The 20000-nt window shown below is 64.3% G+C and overlaps 1 protein-coding gene across 1 annotated transcript; it reads right to left on the bottom strand.

Moving 5' to 3' along the window:
• Positions 1-454: 454 nt before the first annotated feature.
• Positions 455-12460, bottom strand: LOC104581019 (putative transcription factor Ovo-like 1; the record flags this gene model as incomplete). The annotated part of the gene is made up of 4 exons (XM_088538281.1): positions 12368-12460; positions 4345-4531; positions 1145-1420; positions 455-562 (listed from the first exon to the last, which is right to left on the bottom strand). Coding segments are annotated over exons 1-4 (664 nt in total), but the record flags the coding sequence as incomplete, so codon positions are not given.
• Between the last annotated feature and the right edge of the window lie 7540 nt (positions 12461-20000).

Here is a 20000-nt window from a genome sequence, read left to right on the forward strand (position 1 = left end):
GCGTGTCCTGGAACCTGGGGGTGTGTCCTAGGAGCAAGGGGGCGTGTCCAAGGACCCGGGGGGATGTCCTGTGACCGAGGAGGCGTGTCCTGGAACCCGGGGGCGAGTCCTAGTACCCAGGGGGCGTGTCCTGGAACCCGGGGGGGTGTCCTGAGACTGAGGGGGCGTGTCCTAGGACCAAGGGGGCGTGTCCTAGGACCAAGGGGGCGTGTCCTGAGTCTGAGGGGGTGTGTCCTGGGACCCAGAGGAGTGGGTTCTAGAAGCCGGGGGCATGTCCTAGTACCCAGGGGGCGTGTCCTGGAACCCGGGGGCGTGTCCTGAGCCTGAGGGGGCGTGCCCTAGGACCAAGGGGGCGTGTCCTGGGCGCCCAGCGGCCTCCCCCCTAAGCTCCCACTGGGGCCACCACCACCCCCAGCGCCACCCCCAGCGCCACCCCCAGTGCCACCAGCGCCACCAGTGCCACCCGCGGCGGCGGCGGCGGCGGCGGCGGCCACCTTGCGCGCCAGGCGCGGCAGCAGCCCCGAGACCGAGGGGGGCGTGTCCTGGAACCTGGGGGCGTGTCCTAGCACCGAGGGGGCGTGTCCGGAGACCGAGGGGCCATGTCCTAGGACCCAGGGGGCGTGTCCTGGAACCCGGGGGGATGTCCTGAGACTGAGGGGGTGTGTCCTGAGACGGAGGGGGTGTGTCCTATGACCAAGGGGGCGTGTCCTGGGACGCGGGGGGGTGTCCTGAGACTGAGGGGGCGTGTCCTGAGACGGAGGGGGTGTGTCCTATGACCAAGGGGGCGTGTCCTGGGACGCGGGGGGGTGTCCTGAGACTGAGGGGGCGTGTCCTGAGACGGAGGGGGTGTGTCCTATGACCAAGGGGGTGTGTCGTGGGACGCGGGGGCGTGTCCTGAGACGGAGGGGGTGTGTCCTATGACCAAGAGGGCATGTCCTGGGACCCAGGGGGCGTGTCCTGAGACTGAGGGGGCGTGTCCTATGACCAAGGGGGTGTGTCGTGGGACGCGGGGGCGTGTCCTAGGACCAAGGGGGCGTGTCCTGGGCGCCCAGCGGCCTCCCCCCTAAGCTCCCACTGGGGCCACCACCACCCCCAGCGCCACCCCCAGTGCCACCCCCAGTGCCACCAGTGCCACCAACGCCACCAGTGCCACCCGCGGCGGCGGCGGCGGCGGCGGCGGCCACCTTGCGCGCCAGGCGTGGCAGCAGCGGGCTGAGCGGGTGGCGGGCGCGCAGGTGCTCCAGGTGCGCGCCGGCGCTGCCGGCCGTGCCGCCGCACTCCTCGCACACGTAGAGCTTGGCGCGCCGCTCCTTGTACGCGTAGCGCTGCGCCTCGCCGTGGATCTTGCGCAGGTGCGACTCGAGCGAGCAGCGCTGCGTGAACGCCTTCTCGCACGCGCTGCACTTGTACGGGCGGACACCTATGGGAGAACGCACGTATGGAGCCTATGGAGCCTATAGAGCATCCGGACTGCAAGGAAACCCCCTGTGAGTATCTATAGATCCCATAGAACCAACGAGTTCCTGTCTCCCTAGGGCTGCGTGAACGCCTTCTCGCACGCGCTGCACTTGTACGGGCGGACACCTATGGAGGAATGGACATATGGAACCTATAGAATGTCCAGGGTGCAAGGAAAGCGCATGTGAGTATCTATAGATCCCATAGAACTAACGAGTTCCTGTCTCCCTAGGGCTGCGTGAACGCCTTCTCGCACGCGCTGCACTTATACGGGCGGACACCTATAGGGGAAGACACGTATAGCACCTATAGAATGTCTGGAGTGAAAATAAACCCCACGTGAGTATCTATAGATCCCATAGAACTAACGAGTTCCTGTCTTCCTAGGGCTGTGTGAACGCCTTCTCGCACGCGCTGCACTTCTACGGGCGGACACCTATAGGAAAACACATGTATGGAGCCTATAGAGCGTCCAAACTGCAAGGGAACGCCATGTGAGTATCTATAGATCCCATAGAACTAACGAGTTCCTGTCTCCCTAGGGCTGCGTGAACGCCTTCTCGCATGCGCTGCGCTTATAGGGATGGACATCTATAGGAGAAGACACATATAGCACCTATAGAATGTCTGCACTGCGAGGAAACCCTGCGTGAGTATCTATAGATCCCATAGAACTAGCGAGTTCCTGTCTCCCTAGGGCTGCGTGAACGCCTTCTCGCACGCGCTGCACTTGTACGGGCGGACACCTATGGAGGAATGGACATATGGAACCTATAGAATGTCTGGAGTGAAAATAAACCCCATGTGAGTATCTATAGATCCCATAGAACTAACGAGTTCCTGTCTCCCTAGGGCTGTGTGAACGCCTTCTCGCACGCGCTGCACTTCTACGGGCGGACACCTATAGGAAAACACATGTATGGAGCCTATAGAGCGTCCAAACTGCAAGGGAACGCCATGTGAGTATCTATAGATCCCATAGAACTAACGAGTTCCTGTCTCCCTAGGGCTGCGTGAACGCCTTCTCGCACGCGCTGCGCTTGTACGGGCGGACACCTATAGGAGAAGACACATATAGCACCTATAGAATGTCTGCACTGTGAGGAAACCCCACGTGAGTATCTATAGATCCCATAGAACTAGCGAGTTCCTGTCTCCCTAGGGCTGCGTGAACGCCTTCTCGCACGCGCTGCGCTTGTACAGGCGGACACCTATAGGGGAAACGTGCATTAGCACCTATAGAATGTCCGGAGTGAAAATAAACCCCATGTGAGTATCTATAGATCCCATAGAACTAACGGGTTCCTGTCTCCCCAGGGCTGCGTGAACGCCTTCTCGCACGCGCTGCACTTGTACGGGCGGACACCTATGGAGGAATGGACATATGGAACCTATAGAATGTCTGGAGTGAAAATAAACCCCATGTGAGTATCTATAGATCCCATAGAACTAACGAGTTCCTGTCTCCCTAGGGCTGCGTGAACGCCTTCTCGCACGCACTGCATTTATAGGGACGGACTCCTGCATGGGAACGTATATATGGAGCCTATAGCACCTATAGAGCCTATAACCTGCAAGGAAACCCCACGTGAGTACCCATAGATCCCATAGGGCTGACGGGCTCCTGTCTCCATATGGGCTCCATGAGCCTCTTCTTGCACACACTATAGGGAGGCGCATGGTGAGAGCCTATAGCGCCTATAGCACCTATAGATCCCCTATAGCCCATAGAACCTATAGCCTGCGAGGCAGCACAGGGCGAGTGCCTAGAGCACTTAGAGCACATACAGGACCTATATCCCCCATGTCCCCATGTCCCCTGTGTCCCCCCAATGTCCCCGTGTCCCCCATGTCCCTGTGTCCCCATGTCCCCTGTGTCCCCACGTCCCATGTCCCCCCATGTCCCCTGTGCCCGCCATGTCCCTATGTTCCTCCTTGTCCCCCCAAGTCCCCATGTTCCCCCATGTCCCCAAGTCCCCTCATGTGCCCCCCTGCCCCCCATGTCCCCATGTCCCTCCATGTCCCCATATTCCCCCTATCCCCCATGTCCCTGTGTCCCTGTCGCCTCCATGTCTCCATGTTCCCATGTCCGCCATGTCCCCCCATGTCCCCCATGTCCCCATGTCCCCCCATGTCCCCCTATGCCCCATGTCCCCCATGTCCCCCCATGTCCTCATGTCCCCCAATGCCCCCCATATCCCCCATGTCCCCCCATGTCCCCCTATGCCCCATGTCCCCCATGTCCCCCCATGTCCCCCATGTCCCCGTGTCCTCCATGTCCCCCCATGTCTCCCATGCCCCCCATGTCCCCCATGTCCCCATGTCCCCATGTCCCCCATGTCCCCATGTCCTCCATGTCCCCCCATGTCCCACCATGTCCCCCATGTCCCCCATGTCCCCCCATGTCCTCATGTCCCCCATGTCCCCCATGTCCCCCGGGTCCCCCATATCCCCATGTCCCCCCATGTCCTCATGTCCCCCAATGCCCCCCGTGTCCCCCGTGTCCCCCATGTCCCCCATGTCCCCATGTCCTCATGTCCCCCAGTGTCCCCCCCACCTTGTCCCCCATGTTCCCGTGTCCCCCACGTCCCCCCATGTCCCCCATGTCCCCCCATGTCCCCCTATGCCCCATGTACCCCATGTCCCCCCATGTCCCCCCATGTCCCCCATGTCCCCATGTCCCCCATGTCCCCCTATGCCCCATGTCCCCCATGTCCCCCCATGTCCCCACATGTCCCCCATGTCCCCCCATGTCCCCCATGTCCTCATGTCCCCCCGTGTCCCCCCATGTCCCCCCATGTCCCCCATGTCCCCCCATGTCCCCCATGTCCCCTGTGTCCCCATATCCCCATGTCCCCCATGTCCCCATGTCCCCGTGTCCCTCACCGGTGTGCGTGCGCACGTGCCGCTTGAGGTCGAAGGTGTCATTGAAGCCCTTGCCGCAGTAGGGACACAGGTGACGCTTCACCTCGCTGTGACACTTGAGGTGGCGGCTCAGGAGCCGCTGCAGCCCGAAGGCCTTCTGGCACACGGGGCAGCGGAGGGCCCCGGCGTCCGGGAGCGCGGGGCCGCCCTGGGGACGGGGACAGTGTGGGGACATCCCTATGGGACCCTATGGGACCCTATAGAGCTCTATGGGACCCTGTGGAACCCTATGGGACCCTATGGGATCCCCTGGACCCTATGGAGCCAGCAGCACACGGGACAGCGGAGGGCCCTGGTGTCCAGGAGCGAGGGGGTGCCCTGGGGATAGGACAGCCTGGTGGGACCCTATGGAACCCTATAGAACCCCATAGGAACTTATGGGACCCTATGGGATCCTATGGGATCCCCTGGACCCTATGGAGCCAGCAGCACACGGGGCAGCGGAGGGCCCCGGCGTCCGAGAGCGCGAGGCCGCCCTGGGGACGGGGACAGCCCTGTGGGACCCTATGGAACCCTATAGAACCCCATAGGAACCTATGGGACCCTGTGGAACCCTATGGGATCCCCTGGACCCTATGGAGCCAGCAGCACACGGGGCAGCAGAGGGCCCCGGCGTCCGGGAGCGCGGGGCCGCCCTGGGGACGGGGACAGTGTGGGGACATCCCTATGGGACCCTATGGAACCCTAGAGAGCCCTATGGGAACCTATGGGACCCTGTGGAACCCTATGGGAACCTATGGGACCCTATGGAACCCTATGGGACCCTATGGGATCCCCTGGACCCTATGGAGCCAGCAGCACACGGGGCAGCAGAGGGCCCCGGCGTCCGGGAGCGCAGGGCCGCCCTGGGGACGGGGACAGTGTGGGGACATCCCTATGGGACCCTATAGAGCTCTATGGGACCCTATGGGATCCTATGGGACCCTATGGGATCCCCTGGACCCTATGGAGTCGGAAGCACAGGGCCCCGGCGTCCAGGAGCGCGGGGCCGCCCTGGGGACGGGGACAGCCCTGTGGGACCCTATGGAACCCTATAGAACCCCATAGGAACCTATGGAACCCTATAGAACCCCATAGGAACTTATGGGATCGCCTGGACCCTATGGAGCCAGCAGCACACGGGGCAGCACAGGGCCCCGGCGTCCGGGAGCGTGGGGCCGCCCTGGGGACGGGGACAGCCCGCTGGGACCCTATGGAACCCTATAGGAACCTATGGGACCCTGTGGAACCCTATGGGAACCTGTGGGATCCCCTGGACCCTATGGGACCCTGTGGAACCCTATGGAACCCTATGGGAACCTATGGGACCCTATAGAACCCCATAGGAACCTATGGGATCCTGTGGAACTCTATGGGACCCTATGGGATCCCCTGGACCCTATGGAGCCAGCAGCACACGGGGCAGCGGAGGGCCCCGGCGTCCGGGAGCGCGGGGCCGCCCTGGGGACGGGGACAGCCCTGTGGAACCCTATGGAACCCTATAGAACCCTATAGGAACCTATGGGAACTTATGGGATCCTATGGAACCCTATGGGACCCTATGGGACCCTACGGGATCCCCTGGACCCTATGGAGCCAGCAGCACACGGGGCAGCGCAGGGCCCTGGTGTCCAGGAGCAAGGGGGTGCCCTGGGGACAGGACAGCCTGGTGGGACCCTATGGAACCCTATAGAACCCCATAGGAACCTATGGGACCCTATAGGAACCTATGGGACCCTACAGAACCCTATAGAACCTTATGGGAACCTGTAGGAACCTATAGAGCCCTATAGAGCTCTATAGAACCCTAAAGAACCCTATGGGAACCTATGGGATCCCCTGGACCCTATGGGAACCAGTGGGACCCTATGGGATCCCCTGGACCCTATAGAGTCGGAAACACAGGACCCCGGCGTCTGGGAGCGCAGGGCTGCCCTGGGGACGGGGACAGCCCTGTGGGACCCTATGGAACCCTATAGAACCCCATAGGAACCTATGGGATCCCCTGGACCCTATGGAACCAGCAGCACACGGGGCAGCGGAGGGCCCCGGCATCCGGGAGCGCGGGGCCGCCCTGGGGACGGGACAGCCCGCTGGGACCCTATGGAACCCTATAGAACCCTATAGGAACCTATGGGAACCTATGGGACCCTGTGGAACCCTATGGGACCCTGTGGGATCCCCTGGACCCTATGGGACCCTGTGGAACCCTGTGGAACCCTATAGGAACCTATGGGATCCCCTGGGCCCTATGGGAACCTATGGAACCCTATGGGAACCTATGGGACCCTATAGAACCCCATAGGAACTTATGGGATCCCCTGGACCCTATGGAGCCAGCAGCACACGGGGCAGCAGAGGGCCCCGGCATCCGGGAGCGCGGGGCCGCCCTGGGGACGGGACAGCCCGCTGGGACCCTATGGAACCCTATAGAACCCTATAGGAACCTATGGGACCCTGTGGAACCCTATGGGACCCTATGGGATCCCCTGGACCCTATGGCGTCGGAAGGACAGGGCCCCAGCGTCCGGGAGCGCGGGGCCGCCCTGGGGACGGGGACAGCCCAGTGGGACCCTATGGGATCCTATAGAACCCTATAGGAACCTATGGGACCCCATGGGAAGCTCTGTGACCCTATAGAACCCTGTAGAACCCTATGGGAACCTATAGGAACCTATAGAACGCTATGGGAACCTATGGACCCCTATGGGATCCTATGGGACCCTATGGAACCAGCAGCACACGGGGCAGCACAGGGCCCCGGCGTCCGGGAGCGCGGGGCCGCCCTGGGGACGGGACAGCCCTGTGGGACCCTATGGAACCCTATGGGAACATATGGGACCCTATGGAACCCTATAGGAACCTAGGGGACCCTATGGAACCCTATAGAACCCCATAGGAACCTATGGGACCCTATGGAACCCTATGGGAACATATGGGACCCTATGGAACCCTATAGGACCCTATGGGATCCCCTGGACCCTATGGAACCCTCAGGGACCGGCCCCCCCATCCCGTGTTCTCCCAAGCCCCGCCCACTTCAAGCCCCGCCCCCAGGACCCCAACCCAGCTCCAAGCCCCGCCCCGGGGCTCTCGAGGCCCCGCCCACCCCAGACAGCACCGCAAAGCCCCGCCCACTCAGTCCCAGACCCCTCCCCCGGAGTGCCGGCCCCTCCCGCCCCCCGCAGGCCCCGCCCCCCCGCAGGCCCCGCCCCCTCTCACCTTGGCGCGGGGGGGCGGGAAGGGGCCGGGGGCGGGGCCAGCGGGGGGCGGGGCGGCGACCTCGGGGTCCCTGCGGGGGGGGGCGCAGCCGCCCAGGCAGACTGGGGGGGGGGAGAGCCCGAAATGAGCCGAAACCGCCCCAAAATGAGCCGAAACCGCCCCAAAACGAGCCGAAACACCCCGAGATCCCCCCAGAACACCCCGAAATAACCCCCAAACACCTCAAAATCACCGCGGAGCACAGCGAGATCGCCCCAAAATCACCCGAAATAACCAGAAACACCCCAAATCACCCCAAAACACCCCAAAGTCACCCCAAGGCCACCGGGAATCGCCCCAAAATGACCCGAAACACCCCGAGATCAACCCAGAACACCCCGAAATAACCCCCAAACACCCCAAAAATCACCCCGGAGCACAGCGAGATCACCCCAAAATCACCCGAAACAACCAGAAACACCCCGAAATAACCCCCAAACACCCCAAAGTCACCCCAAGACCACCCGGAATCGCCCCAAAATCACCTGAAACACAGCGAGATCACCCCAAAATAACCCAAAACACCCCCAAGTCACAACAAAACACCCTGAAACACCCCAAAGTCATCCCAAAACCACCAGGAGTTGCCCAAAAATCACCCGAAAGACCTGAAAACATCCCGAAACCGCCCCAAAATGAGCCGAAACTGCCTGGAACGGCCCCAAAATCACCCCGAAACACCCCGAGATATCTCCAAACACCCCAAAATCACTCCAAAATCACCTGAAACACCCTAAAGTCACCGCAAAACTGCCCAGAATTGCCCCCAAAACACCACAAAGTTACCCCAAAACCGCCCAGAATTGCCCCAAAATCACCCCGAAACACCCCGAAATATCTCGAAACACCCCGAAATGACTCCAAAATCACCCAAAACACCCCAAAGTCACCCCGAAACCACCCGAAATCACCCCCAAACCATCCCGAAACACCCTGAAAGACCCCAAAGTCACCCCGAAACCGCCCAGAATTACCCCAAAATCACCCTGAAAGACCCCAAAGTCACCCCGAAACCGCCCAGAATCACCCCAAAATCACCCCGAAACACCCCGAGATCACCCCGAAACACCCCGAAATCACCCAAAACAGCCCGAAACACCCCGAGATCAGCACAAAAAAACCCGAAACCGCCCAGAATCGCCCCAAAATACCCGGAGATCACCGCAAAACACCCCAAAATCCCCCAAGGTCACCCAAATTACCTCGAATCCACCCCAAATCGCCCAGAAACCCCCAAATTGCCCCTTTAAAAGCCCCCCCGGGACATTGGGGGGTCAAAGTGCCCCAAAACGAGCCGAAATCACCCCAAAACAGCCCCCCACACACACGTAGTAGGACAAAGCGCCCCCAGTCACCCCCAAAACACCCAGAATTGCCCCCAAATCACCCCAAGCCCCTCAAATTACCCCAAATCACCCTAAAATACCCCAAATCACCCCAAGACCCTCAAATTACCCCAAATCACCCTAAAAATGCCCCAAATCACCCCAACACCCTCAAATTACCCCAAATGAACCCGAAACACCCAGAATTGCCCCCAAATCACCCAAGCCCCTCAAATTACCCCAAATCAACCCAAATCACCCTAAAATGCCCTAAATCGCCCCAAGCCCCTCAAATTACCCCAAATCACCCTAAAAATGCCCCAAATCACCCCAAGACCCTCAAATTACCCCAAATGAACCCGAAACACCCAGAATTGCCCCCAAATCACCCCAAGCCCCTCAAATTACCCCAAATCAACCCAAATCACCCTAAAATGCCCTAAATCGCCCCAAGCCCCTCAAATTACCCCAAATCACCCTAAAAATGCCCCAAATCACCCCAAGACCCTCAAATTACCCCAAATCAACCCAAATCACCCTAAAATGCTCCAAATCACCCCAAGCCTCTTAAATTACCCCAAATCAACCCAAATCACCCTAAAATGCCCCAAATCGCCCCAAGCCCCTCAAATTACCCCAAATCACCCTAAAATGCCCCAAATCGCCCCAAGCCTCTTAAATTACCCCAAATCAACCCAAATCACCCTAAAATGCCCCAAAACCCCCAAGCCTCTCAAATTACCCCAAATCACCCTAAAATGCCCCAAATCGCCCCCAAACACCCTAGAGCCCCCCAGAAAAACCTAAATCGCCCCCAAATCCCCTGAAATCCCCCCCAAAACCCCCCTCCTCCCCCGCTCCCCCCCCCTCCCCGCTAATGAGGCCGCCCTTAATTAACCGTTTCCGGGGGGGCCCCGCGGCGCCGACGCCGGAACCCGTCGGCCCAGTCGGGTCACGGGGAGGGCCCCGGCGTCCGGGCGGGACCTCGGGGGCCCCGAGGGGCCCCGGCGTCCGGGTGACCTCCCCTCCCCCACCCCGGGAACCCCCCAAGGGGCCTCGTTGTCACCAAGGGGCCCCGGCGTCCGGTGACCTCCCCCCCCCCGCCCCCCCGGGACCCCCAAGTGTCCCCGAGGGGCCCCGGCGTCCGGGTGACCCCCAAGGGACCCCACTGTCCCCGAGGGGCCCCGGCGTCCGGGTGCCCCCCCCAAGGGACCTCAATGTCCCCAAGGGGCCCCGGCGTCCGGGTGACACCCCCGGGACCCCCAAGGGACCCCAAGTGTCCCCGAGGGGCCCCGGCGTCCGGGTGACCCCCCCCCCCCGCCCCCCCGGGACCCCCAAGTCCCCCCCGGGACCCCCAGGGACCCCAATGTCCCCAAGGGGCCCTGGCATCCGGCTCCCCCCCCCAAGGGACCCCCAGGAACCCCAAGTGTCCCCGAGGGGCCCCGGCGTCCGGGTGACCCCCCCCCCCGCCCCCCCGGGACCCCCAAGTGTCCCCCAGGGACCCCCCCAGGGACCCCAGTGTCCCCAAGGGGCCCCGGCGTCCGGGTGCCCCCCCCAAGGGACCTCAATGTCCCCAAGGGGCCCCGGCGTCCGGGTGATCCCCCCAAGGGACCCCAGTGTCCCCAAGGGGCCCCGGCGTCCGAGTGACACTCCCAGGACCCCCAAGGGACCCCAATCTCCCCAAGGGGCCCCGGCGTCCGGGTGACACCCCCTCCCCCCTCAGGGACCCCTAAGGGACCCCAGTGTCCCCGAGGGGCCCCGGCATCCGGGTGACCCCCCCCAAGGGACCCCAATGTCCCCAAGGGGCCCCAGCGTCCGGGTGACCCCCCTAAGGGACCCCACGGGGCCCCGGTGTCCGAGTGACCCCCCGGGACCCCCAAGTTCCCCCCAGGGACCCCAGTGTCCCCAAGGGGCCCTGGCATCCGGGTACCCCCCCAAGGGACCCCAAAGGGACCCCAATGTCCCCGAGGGGCCCCGGCGACCGGCTCCCCCCCCCCCCGCGGTCGCCGCAGGGGCCCCGGCGTCCGGGCGGGCCGCGTGGCTCGAGCCCCGCCCGGGAGCGGCCCTGTCATTAGGGCGGGGATGGCGCCCGGACGCCGGGGCCCCTCGGGGGCGGGAGGGGGGGGACGCCTGAGCTCACCCCGGGGGGGGGGGGGGGCACCCGGACGCCGGGGCCCCCTGGGGGACACTGGGGCCCCTTGGGGACACTGGGGTCCCTTGGGGGTCCCGGGGGGGGAAGGGGGGGGACACCCGGACGCCGGGGTCCCCTTGGGGACACTGGGGTCCCTTGGGGGTCCCGGGGGGGGGAAGGGGGGGACACCCGGACGCCGGGGCCCCCTTGGGGACACTGGGGTCCCTTGGGGGTCCCGGGGGGGGAAGGGGGGGACACCCGGACGCCGGGGCCCCCTTGGGGACACTGGGGCCCCTTGGGGACACTGGGGTCCCTTGGGGGTCCCGGGGGGGTAAGGGGGGAACACCCGGACGCCGGGGCCCCCTTGGGGACACTGGGGCCCCTTGGGGACACTGGGGTCCCTTGGGGGTCCCGGGGGGGAATTGGGGGTCCCGGGGGGGGAAGGGGGGGACACCCGGACACCGGGGCCCCCTTGGGGACACTGGGGCCCCTTGGGGGTCCTGGGGGGGGGAAGGGGGGGACACCCGGACGCCGGGGCCCCTCGGAGTCCTCTGAGGGTCCCTGTTGTCCCATTGTCCCCACTGTCCCTGGGGTCCCTGTTGTCCCTGGGGGTCCCTGTTGTCCCTGTTATCCCCATTGTCCCCCACTGTCCCTGTTGTCCCCTGGGGTCCCCGGGGGTCCTCGAGGTGTCCCCGCTGTCCCCGTTGTCCCCACTGTCCCTGCTATTCCCAGGGTCCCTGTTGTCCCTGGGGTGTCCCCACTGTCCCCGTTGTCCCCATTGTCCCCGCTGTCCCTGGGGTCCCTGTTGTCCCTGGGGTCCCTGTGGTCCCCGGGGTGTCCCTGCTCCCCCCGCTGTCCCCACTGTCCCCATTGTCCCCGTTGTCCCCACTGTCCCCAGGGTGTCCCCGCTGTCCCTGGGGGTTCCTGGGGGTCCCTGTTGTCCCTGGGTGTCCCCGTTGTCCCCGTTGTCCCCATTGTCCCTATGTCCCCATGTCCCCATTGTCCCCATTGTCCCCTCACTGTCCCCATTGTCCCCATTGTCCCCGTTGTCCCCTCATTGTCCCCATTGTCCCCACTGTCCCCGTTATCCCCATTGTCCCCACTGTCCCCATTGTCCCCATGTCCCCGTAGTCCCTGTTGTCCCCATTGTCCCCATGTCCCCTCATTGTCCCCATGTCCCCGTTATCCCCATTGTCCCCATCGTCCCCGTTGTCCCCTCACTGTCCCCATTGTCCCCATTGTCCCCATTGTCCCCATTGTCCCCATGTCCCCGTTGCTCACGGGGTACGTAGATCTCCGCTCGCTGCTCGTCGGGCAGGGCGCTCCAGTCCCGCTCGGCCGAGGCCACGCGGGGCTTCTTCACCAGGAACGCGCGCGGCATCCCGGCGGATCCGGAAAATCCCGGCGGATCCGGAAAATCCCAATGGATCCGGAAAATCCCAATGGATCCCGGCGGATCCGGAAGATCCCGGCGGATCCGGAAGATCCCGACGGATCCGGAAAATCCCAATGGATCCGGAAAATCCCAATGGATCCGGATGATCCCGGCGGATCCAGAAAATCCCAATGGATCCCAATCCGGCAAATCCCGGCGGATCCGGATGATCCCAGAGGATCCGGAAGATCCTGATGGATCCCGATCCAGCAAATCCCGGCGGATCCGGAAAATCCCGGCGGATCCGGAAAATCCCAATGGATCCCAATCCGGCAAATCCCGGCGGATCCGGAAAATCTCAGCAGATCCAGCTGATCCCGATGGATCCGGCTGATCCCGGCAGATCCGGATGATCCCGATGGATCCTGATCCGGCAAATCCCAGCGGATCCGGCTGATCCCGATGGATCCCGATCCGGCTGATCCCGGCAGATCCCGCTGATCCCAATGGATCCGGCAAATACCGACGGATCCGGCAAATCCCGATGGCTCCTGCCCGATTACAATGGATCCAGCTGATCCTGATGGATCCTGATCCGGCAAATCCCGACGGATCCGGCAAATCCTGATGGATCCAGCAAATCTCGATGGATCCCACCCGGTCCTGCTGGATCCGGCAAATCCCACTGGATCCAGCAAATCCCACTGGATCCGGCTGATCCCGATGGATCCCGATCCGGCAAATCCCACTGGATCCGGCTGATCCCGATGGATCCCGCCCAGTCCTGCTGGATCCGGCAAATCCCGATGGGTCCTGCCCGATCACGATGGATCCGGCGGATCCCAGTGGGTCCCTCCCGATCCCAATAGATCCAGCTGATCCCGATGGTTCCCGACTGATTCTGATGGATCCCGGCCGATCCCAATGGATCCCAGCAGCTCCCAGCCAATCCCGGTGGATCCGGGAATTCCACAGAGCCCCGAGTCCCGCTCGGCTGCCGCCTCCGAGGCCGAATCTCCAGCTGGATTTGGGATCGGATCCCAAATCCCGGCTCAGTTTACGTGTTGGATCCGGAATCTCTGGTCAGTTTGGGCGTCAGATCCCAGATTCTGGCTAAATTTCCATGTTGGAGCCCGAATCTCCAGCCAGTTTTGGCTTCAGATCCCAGATTTTGGCTCAGTATCCGCGTCGGATCCTGAATCTCCGGATGGTTTCAGCATCAGATCCCAAATCCCAGGTTAGTTGCAGCTTTTGACCCCAAATTCCCAGTTAATTTTGCTGTTAGATCCTGATTTTCCATTCCATTTCAGTCCCATATTGCAGATCCCCAGGCAGCTTCCATGATGAATTCCCAGATTCCGGCTCAGTTTCCACGTTGGATCCCAAATTTCCGCTCAGTTTTGCTGTTAGATCCTGAATTTCCAGTCGCTTTCCGTCCCGGACAGCAGATTCCCAGTGAGTTTCAATCCCAAATCCCACGTCACTTTGTGCCCCAAATCACGACTTTCCGGTCAGTTTTCATCAGAATTCCCAGATTCCCGCTCAATTTCGGCGCCGCATCCCAAAATCCATGGTCAATTTTGGCGCCAGACCGGAAGTCACCGGTCGATTTCCATGCTGGATCCCAAATCCCGCGTCGGTTTTGGGGCCGGAATCGGAATTCCCGGTCAACTTTGGCGCCGTATTCCCAAATCCTCAGGCGGTTTCGGTGCCTGTGGATCCCTCTGGATCCCTGTGGATCCCTGTGGCTCCGTGGGGCTGGGTGGATCCGTGGAGATCCCTGTGGATCCGTGCGGCTCCGTGTGGATCCTTGGAGCTCCGAGTGGATCCTTGGAGCTCCAAGTGGCTCCAAGCGGCTCCGTATGGATCCTCGGAGCTCCGAGCAGCTCCAAGTGTCTCCGTGCGGATCCCTGGAGCTCCGAGATCCAAGTGGCTCCGTGTGGATCCTTGGAGCTCCAAGTGGCTCCAAGCGGCTCCGTGCGGATCCCTGGAGCTCCAAGCAGCTCCACGGAGCTCCGAGATCCAAGTGGCTCCGTACGGATCCTCAGAGCTCCAAGCGGCTCCGTGTGGATCCCTGGAGCTCTGAGTGTCTCCGAGTGTCTCCGTGCGGATCCCTGGAGCTCCGAGCGGCTCCGCAGAGCTCCGAGATCCAAGTGGTTCCGTGTGGATCCCTGGAGCTCCGAGCAGCTCCGAGCGGCTCCGTACGGATCCTCGGAGCTCCAAGTGTCTCCGTGCGGATCCCTGGAGCTCCGAGATCCAAGTGGCTCCGTGCGGATCCCTGGAGCTCCCAGTGTCTCCGTATGGATCCTCGGAGCTCCGAGCAGCTCCAAGTGGCTCCAAGCGGCTCCGTGCGGATCCCTGGAGCTCCGAGCGGCTCCGCAGAGCTCCGAGATCCAAGTGGCTCCGTGTGGATCCCTGGAGCTCCCAGTGTCTCCGTATGGATCCTCGGAGCTCCGAGCGGCTCCAAGTGGCTCCAAGCGGCTCCGTGTGGATCCTTGGAGCTCCGAGCGGCTCCGTGCAGATCCCTGGAGCTCCGAGCGGCTCCACGGAGCTCCGAGCAGCTCCAAGTGGCTCCAAGCGGCTCCGTATGGATCCCTGGAGCTCCGAGCGGCTCCAAGTGGCTCCGAGCGGCTCCGTGCGGATCCCTGGAGCTCCGAGCGGCTCCGTGTGGATCCCTGGAGCTCCGAGCGGCTCCACGGAGCTCCGAGATCCGAGCGGCTCCGAGCGGCTCCGCAGTCTCGCGCGTTCCGGGCGCCGGGAAGGCCCTTTATGGCTCCGGAGGCGGCGGGACCGGTCGGGCCGGGCGGGAGCCGGAGCCATCGGAGCCGGTCGGGCCGGCGCCGCGTTGGGAAATAACGGAGCGGAGCCGCCCCCGGGAACGGCCGGGACCGGGATGACCCCGGGACAGGGGGACACGGGATGGAGGGACAGGGGGACAGGGGGACAGGGGGATATGGGGACATGGGGACAGGGGGACAGGGGGACAGGGGGATAGAGGGACATGGGATATGGGGACAGGGGGACACGGGATGGAGGGACATGGGAACATGGGGACATGGGATATGGGGACATGGGATATGGGGACAGGGGGACATGGGGACAGGGGGACATGGAGATATGGGGATAGAGGGACATGGGATATGGGGACAGGGGGACATGGGGACAGGGGGACATGGGATATGGGATATGGGGACATGGGATATGGGGACAGGGGGACATGGGGACAGGGGGACATGGGGACACAGGATAGAGTGACATGGGGACATGGGATATGGGGACACGGGGACAGGGGGACATGGGATATGGGGACAGGGGGACACGGGATGGAGGGACATGGGGACATGGGATATGGGGACATGGGGACATCATGGTATGGAATATGGGGACAGGCGGACATGGAATACAGGGACATGGGGACAGGGGGACATGGGGACATCATGACATGGAATATCGGGATGGGGACACAGGATAGAGGGACATGGGGACATGGGATATGGGGACAGGGGGACATGGGATATGGGGACATGGGGGCATCATGACATGGAATATGGGGACGGGGGGACATGGGATAGAGGGACATGGGGACAGGGGAACACGGGATAGAGGGACAGGGGGACATGGGATATGGGGACATTGGGACATGGGGACACCATGGCATGGAATATGGGGACAGGGGGACACGGGATATAGGGACAGAGGGACATGGGGACATGGGATAGAGGGACATGGGGACATGGGATATGGGGACACCATGACATGGAATATGGGGACAGGGGAACATGGGGACATGGAATATGGGATATGGGGACATGGGATATGGGGACATTGGCTATGGGGACAGGAGGACACGGGGCCACATTGACATGGGGACACGGGATATGGGCACCAGGGACGGGGGACACCGGGATGACACAGGGGACACGGGGATGTGGGGACATGGGGACTCAGTGACACGGAACAGGGGGACACGGGGCCACCCTGACATGGGGACACGGCGACTTGGGGACATGGGGACACACTGGGACATGGGGACATGGGAATTGGGGGACATGGGGACATGGGGACATTGGGGACATGGGGATTGGGGGACATGGAAATTGGGGACATGGGGACACACTGGGACATGGGGACATGGGAGTTGGGGGACATGGGGACATGGGGACATTGGGGACTTGGGGACATGGGAATTGGGGACATGGGAACATGGGGACATTGGGGACATGGGGACATGGGGACATTGGGGACATGGGAATTGGGGGACATGGGGACATGGGGGGACCCGCGTCCCTGTCCCTGTCCCTGTCCCCGGACGCCGCTACCCGCGGGCGGGGGCGGGGCCCGGACGCCTGGGCCCTCCCCTCCAAGCGGGACGCGGAGGCGCCGGAGGAACCGGTCGCGCCGGGACGAGGAACCGGCGCCCGGACGCCTGGGCCCCTTTGGGGGGGGGGGGGGGGCGGGGGGGGCACCCGGACGCCTGGGCCCCCCCCCCAAAGAGGAGCCCGGATGCCTGGGCCCATTTGGGGGGAGGGAGGGGCATCTGGACGTCGGGGTCCATTGGAGGGGACACCCGGACGCCTGGGCCCCCCCAAAGCAGCGCCCGGACGCCTGGGCCCATTTTGGGAGGGGGAGGGGGGCACCCGGACGCCTGGGCCCCGAAAGCGGCACCCGGACGCCGGGGCCCATTTGGGGGGGACACCCGGACGCCTGGGCCCCCCAAAGCGTCACCCGGATGCCTGGGCCCATTGGAGCGGACACCCGGACGCCTGGGCCCCTTTGGGGGGGCACCCGGACGCCTGGGCCCCCCAAAGCAGCTCCCGGACGCCTGGGCCCATTGGAGCGGACACCCGGACGCCTGGGCCCCTTGGGGGGGGGGGCACCCGGACGCCTGGGCCCCCCAAAGCGGCACCCGGACACCGGGGCCCATTTTGGGGGGGACACTCGGACGCCTGGGCCCCCCAAAGTGGCACCCGGACGCCTGGGTCCCTTGGGGGGCGGGGGGGGGGACACCCGGACGCCTGGGCCCCTTGGGGGGGGACACCCGGACGCCTGGGCCCCCCAAAGCGGCACCCGGACGCCGGGGCCCCCGCGGGATGGGGCGCGGGGAGGGCGGGGGGTGCGGACGGGGCGCGCCCGGACGCCGGGCCCCCCGCCGGGCTACGTGCGGCCGCGCCACGGGCACCGCGGGCGAGGGCGGCGCCGCCGCGGGGGCCCCGGCGTCCGGCCCGTCGATCCGGCCCCGGTGGCTTCGGCGGGGGGAGGGACCCGCCCGCTGACGCAGCCGCCGCCCGCGGGGCCCCGGCGTCCGGGGAGGCCCCGCCCCCTCCCACCCCCCCCCCCCCAGGGGGGGCCCCGGCGTCCGAGGGGGGGGGCGGGGCCATAGGGAGCCGCCTATAGGGTCTGGAGGGGCCCGTGGGGCTCTATGGGAGGGGGGGCGTCTATAGGGGCTCTGTGGGGCCCATAGGAGCTATAGGGCCTCCATGGGGGCCATAGGGGCTTGGGGGGGGGCTATGAAGGTTGATGGGGGGCTATAAGAGCCATAGGGGGTCTAGGGAGTCCATAGAAGCAATGGGGCGGTCTATAGGGGCTATATGGGGCCCATAGGAGCTATAGGGACTCCATGGGGGCCATAGGGGCTATATGGGGGCTATGAAGGTTGATGGGGGGCTATAAGAGCCATAGGGGGTTTAGGGAGTCCATAGAAGCAATGGGGTGGTCTATAGGAGCTATATGGGGCCCGTAGGAGCTATAGGGACTCCATGGGGGCCATAGGGGCTTGGGGGGGGGCTATAAGAGCCATAGGGGGTCTAGGGAGTTCATAGAAGCAATGGGGGGGGTGTCTATAGGGGCTATATGGGGCCCCTATGGGGTCCACAAGGGTTTAGGAGGCTCTATAGGGCCCACAGGAAGTCTATAGGATCCATAGGGGTTATAGGGCACCTATGAAGTGCCAAACGGCTGGGGGGTCTATAGGGACTATAGGAGGATCTATAGGATCCACAGGATCCAGGGGGTACATACTGGCTATAGAGGTGTCTATAGGATCCATAGGGTCAGCGGGGTCCATGGGGGCTATAGGGGTGTCTATAGGATCCATAGGGGCCGGGGTGTTCATGGGAGCTATAGGGGGGTCTATAGGATCCATAGGGTCTAGGGGGTGCACATGGGCTATAGAGGTGTCTATAGGATCCATAGGGTCAGCGGGGTCCATGGGAGCTATAGGGGTGTCTATAGGATCCATAGGGTCAGCAGGGTCCATGGGAGCTATAGGGGGGTCTATAGGATCCATAGGGTCTAGGGGGTCCATAGGGGCTCCCGGAGGACCCCTCGGTCCCCCTCCAACATCCCACAATGCCCCGCGCTCCCCCCTTCCCTGTCCCGCGGTGACCCCGGCCGCCTCGTTACATCCCGTCACCCCCCGCGGCGGCGCCTCGCTGTATCCCGTCATTCCCTGCGCCGCCCCCTCCGCCTCGCTGTATCCCAGGGTCCCCCGCGGCGCCCCCCTCCCGCCTCGTTGTATCCCGTCACCCCCCGCGCCTCCCCCCGCCTCGCTGTATCCCGTCACCCCCCGCGCGCTGCCCCCCGCCTCGCTGTATCCCATCACCCCCCGCGCCTCCCCCCCGCCTCGTTGTATCCCGTCACCCCCCGCGCCGCCTCCCCCGCCTCGCTGTATCCCGTCACCCCCCGCGCCTCCCCCCCCGCCTCGCTGTATCCCGTCACCCCCCGCGCGCTGCCCCGTTACGTCCCAGCCTGCCCCGCGCCGCCCCCTCCGCCTCGCTGTATCCCAGGGTCCCCCGCGGCGCCCCCCTCCCGCCTCGCTGTATCCCGTCACCCCCCGCGCCGCCCCCCCGCCTCGCTGTATCCCGTCACCCCCCGCGCCTCCCTCCCCGCCTCGCTGTATCCCGTCACCCCCCGCGCCTCCCCCCCCCGCCTCGCTGTATCCCGTCACCCCCCGCGCGCTGCCCCGTTACGTCCCAGCCTGCCCCGCGGCCCCCCCCCCCATCATGGCGGCCGCCCGGGCCTGGAGCCGCCTCGGGGCCGCTCTGGGCGGCGGCGACGAGCGGGACCCGCGGGAGGTCCGAGCGCTGCGGGGGGCGGCGGGGCCCGCGGAGCGGAGCCGGGTACGGGGGGACCGGAACCGGAACGGGGGGACCGGGAACTGGAACGGGGGGGACCGGAACGGGGGGACCGGGAACCGGAACGGGGGGGACCGGGAAACCGGAGCGAGGGCACCGGGAAACCGGAGATGGGAGGAACCGGAACGGGGGAACCGGGAACCGGAACGGGGGGACCGGGAATGGGGGAAACTGGAACGGGGGAAACCGGAACGGGGGGAAACCGGGAACCGGAACGGGGGAACGGGGGGGAAGCGGGAATGGGGGAAACCGGGGACGGGAGGAACCGGAACGGAGGGAAACCGGAAGGGGGAATGGGGGGAACTGGGAACCGGCAAACCGGGGACGAGAGGAATTGGAACGGGGGAACCGGAAATGGAGGAATGGGGGACGGGAGCAACCGGAATGGAGGGAATCGGGAACGGGGGAACTGG

This window comes from Tinamus guttatus, unplaced genomic scaffold (genome assembly GCF_059628265.1).
Source record: "Tinamus guttatus ecotype Peru unplaced genomic scaffold, ASM5962826v1 Tinamus_guttatus_pri_ptg000981l, whole genome shotgun sequence".
Classification (NCBI taxonomy): Eukaryota; Metazoa; Chordata; class Aves; order Tinamiformes; family Tinamidae; genus Tinamus; species Tinamus guttatus.